At 46.5% G+C, this 6,609-nt stretch overlaps 1 protein-coding gene across 3 annotated transcripts; it reads right to left on the reverse strand.

Annotated features, from left to right (window-relative positions):
- Positions 1 to 619: 619 nt before the first annotated feature.
- Positions 620 to 5,333, reverse strand: LOC123127771 (receptor kinase-like protein Xa21). 3 transcript variants are annotated; one of them, XM_044547608.1, is made up of 4 exons: positions 5,227 to 5,324; positions 2,078 to 4,981; positions 1,558 to 1,980; positions 620 to 1,434 (listed from the first exon to the last, which is right to left on the reverse strand). In XM_044547608.1, exons 2-3 carry the CDS (start codon positions 4,965 to 4,967, stop codon positions 1,601 to 1,603), a joined length of 3,270 nt encoding a protein of 1,089 aa, XP_044403543.1. In that variant the 5' UTR covers positions 4,968 to 4,981; positions 5,227 to 5,324; the 3' UTR covers positions 620 to 1,434; positions 1,558 to 1,600. The 3 variants fall into 3 exon arrangements, with proteins under 3 accessions (XP_044403543.1, XP_044403541.1, XP_044403542.1); XM_044547606.1 differs by having other exon boundaries at positions 620 to 1,980; positions 2,078 to 4,989; positions 5,227 to 5,333; XM_044547607.1 differs by having other exon boundaries at positions 620 to 1,980.
- Positions 5,334 to 6,609: the final 1,276 nt, after the last annotated feature.

Here is a 6,609-nt window from a genome sequence, read left to right on the forward strand (position 1 = left end):
ATCTGTATGCACCACCCCGGAGCTATCCACAAGCCTTTTTATATTGTTTTTTCTAACTCTCCACACAGCTCGCCTATGAAAAAATTGGGTATTGCGGTCTCCCTCTTTAAGTCAATCAATGCGAGATCTCTGTCTCCATAACATTTCCTCTCTGTACAACAATTCCTCTAGATGATCAGACTCCTTGTGTATCTCACTGCGGTCTGCATTCATATGCATAAGCTCCTCAAGCCTGGACCTTGATTTTTCAATCTCTTTACTCAGATTTCCAAACTTCTTATGACTCCACTTATGCAACTTTTCCATCACTTTGTCCAGTGCTAACTTAATATCCTGCAACCCATGCTTAGTACCACCCTCATGCCAAGCTTGTGCAATCACCTCATCCAAGGCAGCCTCTCTTTCCCACATCACCTCATACCGCCGCACGTACCTAGTCCTCCCTCCGGACTCCGGCACACAACGCACCAAGAGTGGGAGATGGTCTGAGCAGGAGGATACCAAGTGCTTGACCGACGCCTCCGGGAACTTGAATCTCCACTTGTGATCAGCGGTCGCCCTATCAAGCCTTACCTGAACATTTGCTCTGCCGCTACGCTTATTGTCATAAGTGAAAGGGTACCCGGAAAAGCCCAAATCAGATAAATCACAAGCTTCTAGTACATCTCGGAAGGCAATCATCTGCCCATGTGATCTAGGTGTTTCCGACAGATGTTCATAATCCCACAATACTTCATTGAAGTCACCTACCACCAGCCATGGTAAATCATCATGAGCCTTTAATCTTTTCATCCCCTCCCACATCAAATGTCTATTCTCTGTTCTCGGCTCCCCATATGTAAAGGTAATTCTGCACACTTGATCATCAGCAGGCAACCGAACATATCAACGTACAAGGACTCATCCCAAAACAAGGCTAGACCTCCACTATTACCCTCACTACTAACTCCTTCAAAGCCACGTAGACCAATTCTGTTACGAAGACGATACATCTTATCCTTTTGCTGTCTAGTTTCACATAAGAAAACCATACTTGGGGAATGGGCTCGAGTCAGAGCCACGATGTCGCGAACTGTCGAGGCGTTCCCCGCACCACGGCAGTTCCACACTATGGAATTCATTGCTCCTGACGGGGCGCCACACTTGGCCCCGTCAGTTGACCGGCGGCCCCTGGGTCGGTTGCCTCCATACCTTCCATGAGGTCCTCATCGTCCACCTCCTCAACATGCTTCTGCACGTTCTTATTGTCGAACACTTGGTCCTGGAACACACCGGCCTCCTCCAGATTGACCTTAGCAAGTTCCATCTCTTTCTCTTCCTCCTGGTCCTCTCCTTCCAAGAAATCATCTCGTCCTTTCATCTCTGGTCTGTCCATGGCTTGACCGTTCTGGTATTCCTCTGATTGCCCCAGCGTCTGTCCATGGCTTGACCGTTCTGGTATTAAATATAGGCGTACATATACTCCGAGGAGTACACAAAATATATTAAATATATATACGTACACACATGTAAGTGTACACTACAGATTCATTATGCTGGTTACAATGTTACACTTACATAGCACGTTCGCAGTCACTCTAATTCTAGTGAAGGACACTCTTCACTCTTGCGCATTGCAGCCCCCATAGGATGTTTTAATTGCATGCATTTTGCTGGCCACCACTTTCATATTCATTCTTTCGCCTGGTACTGGGTGCGTACAGGAAAGTGCTAGTTGCAGCACAGATAGCAAACATTGATGAACTGAATTTTCTGAAATCTTCTTTGATTGAGCAATGTCCTTGCATTCTTCACTGAGATTAGCATCAATGACACGAACTATTTCATGTGGAAAGTTGCTCTCCACAAAGTCGACAATGCTAACTCCATCCTTGAACAATGGATCTGTTGGTCTTTTTCCGGTCATCATTTCCAGCAGTATTATCCCAAAACCGTAAACATCTCCGCAAGTTGATGCATGGCGGCCACCTCCCGCGTACTCTAAAGAGAGATACATGTATAAGATACAGTTATGTATTGAAGTATTGGATTGCCTGAGATGTACTGAAGGTATGACAAGAAACCAACATAAACATACCTGGACCAATATATCCAATAGTACCCTTCATACCGACTGATGATGAACTCACTGAACCAGGTGATGTTGACCTGGAATCTTGGTAAAAACTTGCAATACCAAAGTCTCCTAAAAGAGCGGTCATATCATCATCCAGAAGAATGTTGCTGGGCTTCAGGTCACAATGGATGGTGGGTCTTCCGCAGTCATGGTGTAGATAATCCAGTGCGTCAGCCATGTTAACAGCTATGTCTAATCTTTGAGCTAAGCTTAAATGTTTATGAGCCTTCCCGTCCTCTCTGTGATGCAGCCATGTGTCTAGGTTCCCATTAGGCATGAACTCATAAACTAAAGCTTTGAAAACATTGCCTGTATTGTCTACCGTCGAGCAAGCAGTTATGATGGGAAGAAGATTTCTATGCTGAATGCTTCGCAGTGCCTCGCATTCTTTCAGAAAGCTTCTCTCAGCTCCATGCATTTCAAGATCAAAAACCTTGACGGCCACTTCCACCTTAGAATCCTTTAACTTTCCGCGATAGACAGAGCCATAACCTCCTCTCCCAACCAGGTTAGATTCAGAGAAGTTTGATGTGGCTTGTGCTAGATCCGCATAAGAAACCTTCAGAAAATTCTCGCCTAATGAAGCTGATGTATCATTTGCCCTTCGCATCTTCTTCTCAAGGAGTACAAAGTAGATCAACAGTACCAGTGACAAGAATCCAAATATTGGAATCAATACTTTAATCAAACGGTATCGTCTCTCCTCTTCTTTCTTGGAAATGGTTGTGCATGAAGCCATGTGAAGATCCACGGCGCCTCCGCAGAGCCCCCAATTGTTCTCAAGTGAAACAGCCGTAGCATTTTCGAATGCTCCATCTCTGGGTATTTTTCCTTCAAGATGATTATATGAAAGGTCAAGATGGTTTAGGAACTCTAGTTTGTTTAGAGCCGACGGGATGGTGCCTGACAAGTTGTTGTGTGATAGATTTAGTATACTCAGAGACAACAGTTTGCCAAAGGCTATTGGGATGTTTCCTGACAGAAAGTTTTGGTCCATTTGCAGACTCCGTAAGCCGTAACATTGGCCCAAAGAATCTGGAATACTCCCTGTGAGCTTATTTGAAGAAAGATCTAAAGTAGTGAGTTGCTTAAGGGCGCTAATCTGAGGTATCTCACCTTGGAGATTATTGTGGCTAAGATTCAATGACGTAAGCTGTTGGAGGCTTCCTAAGCTGGGTGGTATGTACCCGTAAAGATTGTTAGAGCTAAGGACTAGCTGTGTGAGTGGGAGGTTTCCCAGGCTGGGGGGTATGAGGCCCTCGAATTGATTATCATAGAGATAAAGATTTATCAACCGAGTAAGATTGCTAATAGAGGGTGGGATTTGGCCGGTGAAGCGGTTTGAGCGGAGAGTTAATCCTTCAAGGCCTTTTAGGTTTCCAATCCATCCTTCTATTGTGCCGCTTAAGTTGTTTATACCTAGTGCCAGTTGATTTAATGCACTAAGGTTGCCGATGCTCTGGGGTACTTGTCCTGATAAGCTATTTTGAGTCAAAGTAAGTTTTTCTAGTTTGTTGGATAGGTTACCGACAGACTGCGGTATAGATCCCTGCAGCTGGTTGAAACCCAGTGAGAGTGAGTTTAGAGAACGACAGTTCGTCAATGCATTGAAGAATTCCCAGTCCCTTGTTTCAAGCTGGTTATACTGAAGGTTTAGATTAGTCAGATTTGAGAGCTTTCCAAAAGAGTTAGGAATTTGCCCGGTGAAATTGTTAGCTGATAAGTCTATTACTTTTAATCCTGTGGCGTTGCCTAGGGAAGCTGGGATGTGCCCTTCAAACATGTTGCCACTCATTGTAAGGTGTACGAGACCCCGAAGGTCACCTATATTAGGTGGCAATACCTTGCCTAGCATATTCAGCTCCAAGCCTAGATATAGGAGAGAAACAGAAAGGTTTCTGTTCAAGATGGAATGCGGGAATTCACCTGAAAGATTATTTTCTCCCAGGAGCAAGTATTGTAAACTAGGCAATTGCCCAAGCTCATTAGGAATGCTTCCCTCGAGTTTGTTTGATGCCAAACTGAAGTATTCTAGACTTGAAACAAAGCCTAACTTCGGAGGAATTTGACCCACTAGCATGTTAGTAGAGAGATCTAATGTGGCCAGCTTTGGTAGAGAAACTATTTTCAGAGGAATTTGACCCACTAGCAAGTTTCTAGATAGATCTAAGTAAGTCAGATTTGAAAGCAAGTCCAGATTCGGAGGAATTGGACCAACTAGCATGTTATGGGAGAGATCTAATGTGACCAGCTTTGATAGAGAAACTAGTTTCGGAGGAATTTGACCCACTAGCATGTTACTAGAGAGATCTAAGTAAGTAAGATTTGAAAGCAAGTCCAAATTCGGAGGAATTGGACCCACTAGGAAGTTTACAGAGAGATCTAAAGTGTCCAAGCTGGAACAGTTGGTAAGTGAATCAGGAATCATCCCATTTAACCTGTTGTTGTTCAGAGAAAGTGTCTGGAGTTGTTGGAGATGGCCAAGGACAGGTAAGGGACCAACGAAGTTATTATATGAAAGGTCAAGCGTTTCAAGGAAGGTTAAGTTTCCAAGAGAGGAGCTGATTTGGCCTGCTAAGTCCAATTCAGTGAGTATAAGCGACAAGACACGAAACGGCCGTGTCGTGGTGCAGATGACACCATTCCATCGACAGAAGTGGGTGGTGGTGCTCCAATTGCTCAAGGCTTCCTGAGGATTGTTGATGCCCTGCTTGAAGTCTAGCAGCGCGTGCAGATCGACGCTGTTCTCGTGGATCCTTGTGCAATGGACGTTGCCAACTCCGTTACAGAGCAGCAGCAGTGCCAACAGTAAAAGCATGACGAGCTTCGCCGGTTGCTTGGGAGAACGCATGAGGCCCTGGTCACCTGCAAAACTGGTCATAAATTTGGTGGCAAGTTATGAACTGCATGTTTACTAGCGGACAAACGTTGCGCCCATATGCTGTGAGCAGCTATGAACGAACAATACGTGTGCTAACATCGAGGACTAGCGCTCAGTTATTTGAAGCGCAATCGAGTAACTTTAGCAAATGTCACCCACAAGTCTGACAGCAAGATACAAGCCAAAAGAGATACGTAATCAGAGAGAGAGAGAGAGAGAGGGTACGCACCTCTGCTCGACCGGGGGAGCAGAACAGTACGGGAACCGTTTCTGCTTTGGTTTTGCCGGGTGGCGGTGTGCGAGCTGTGAAGTGTGCGGGTGCGTGTGCGTTGGATGCTCAGCTGGCTCATGGCCCAGGTGTTTAAAAACACATTTGCCGCATCCTCACATCCACACACATGCATCTCATCTGAAATTCCAACGCCTTATCTTAGCTTGACCGCTGCTACATCGAAGACCTGGAATCAGTCAAACTTTCCAGTAAGAGCAACTCCAACGGGCCGATCTAAACGGACAACGTTTTTGTCCGTTTTTTGTTCGTTTAGATCGGTCTGGCGGACACAAACGTCTGGCGTTGTGTTTGGGTCGGCGCGGACGCCTAACGCTGGCCCGACCCATTTCGTCGGCGCGCCAAAAAAATATATTGCGAACTGTTTGAAAATAAATACATGCATTTAGTTAAACATAAAAGCCGGCCACGAAGGCCGGTGAAAGTCCACATTACATTAATTAAAACACTAAAAACTAGATGACGCGCTGCCCTAAACGTCCTCGTCGGTGGCGGCGGCTGCGTCGGGACCGGTGAGGTCGATCAATGTCGGCGCAGGGCCGGCCCAGGGGAACGCCCTGTTCCAGGTGGCGACGCGGCGGACGGCGAGGAGACGCGCGGCGCGTCCGCTTCGCGTCCGCGCCGACGCATTCCAGACACAATTTTGGGCCGGAAATATTTTTTTTTTTTGAAACAAGGCAAAAGGCTTGCCATTTTCATTAATTAAGGAGAAGGTTTAGACAAGAGCCGCAGAGCGGCAAGAAAGAAAGATTACTCTCGCGACATAAGCGCACTCAGGTGGTTGGCTCCCGCCAACGCCCAAAGATTGGCCTCCTCTTTGATCTTGGCAACAATAATGGTGGTCGGTGAAGCCGTGTTGCGAAAGACTCTTGCGTTCCGCTCTTTCCACATTTCCCACATGACAAGCATCAAAACAGAGGCAGCGGCTTTCTTGATGTGCCCTCCAGAGTTTATCGTCTTAAGCCACCAATCTTGAACCGTGTCTTCATGGCGCCAAATCAGTGGCGAGTGGTCCTGCATGCCGAGCCAGGCGACCACCGCATGCCAGACACGGGTAGTGAACCTACACTGGAAGAGGAGATGGGAGGCGGACTCTTGGACTTGTTTGCATAGGGGACAAAGTCCACAGTTTGGCCATCCTCACCGTTGTAATCGATCCGTCGTCCACACACGGTTTTGGATGATAAGCCAAGTGAAGGCCTTGCATTTTGGGGGAGCCCAACTCTTCCAGATTGTGGGAGCAGTTGGGCTGAGAACTAGGTCCTCGAATTGTGCCATGTGTGCTGTAGCCGTCGAATATTCACCACTGGAAGTGAATTTCCA

Source organism: Triticum aestivum, chromosome 6A (assembly GCF_018294505.1).
Source record: "Triticum aestivum cultivar Chinese Spring chromosome 6A, IWGSC CS RefSeq v2.1, whole genome shotgun sequence".
In the NCBI taxonomy this organism is placed as follows: Eukaryota; Viridiplantae; Streptophyta; class Magnoliopsida; order Poales; family Poaceae; genus Triticum; species Triticum aestivum.

Bases quoted from the DNA above. Each gene is read 5' to 3' on its own strand.
- LOC123127771 (XM_044547606.1), bottom strand. From the start codon at position 4,967: ATGCGTTCTCCCAAGCAACCGGCGAAGCTCGTCATGCTTTTACTGTTG. The intron at 1,981-2,077 runs GTATGTTTATGT...ATCTCTCTTTAG, and splicing joins TATTGGATATATTGGTCCAG to AGTACGCGGGAGGTGGCCGC.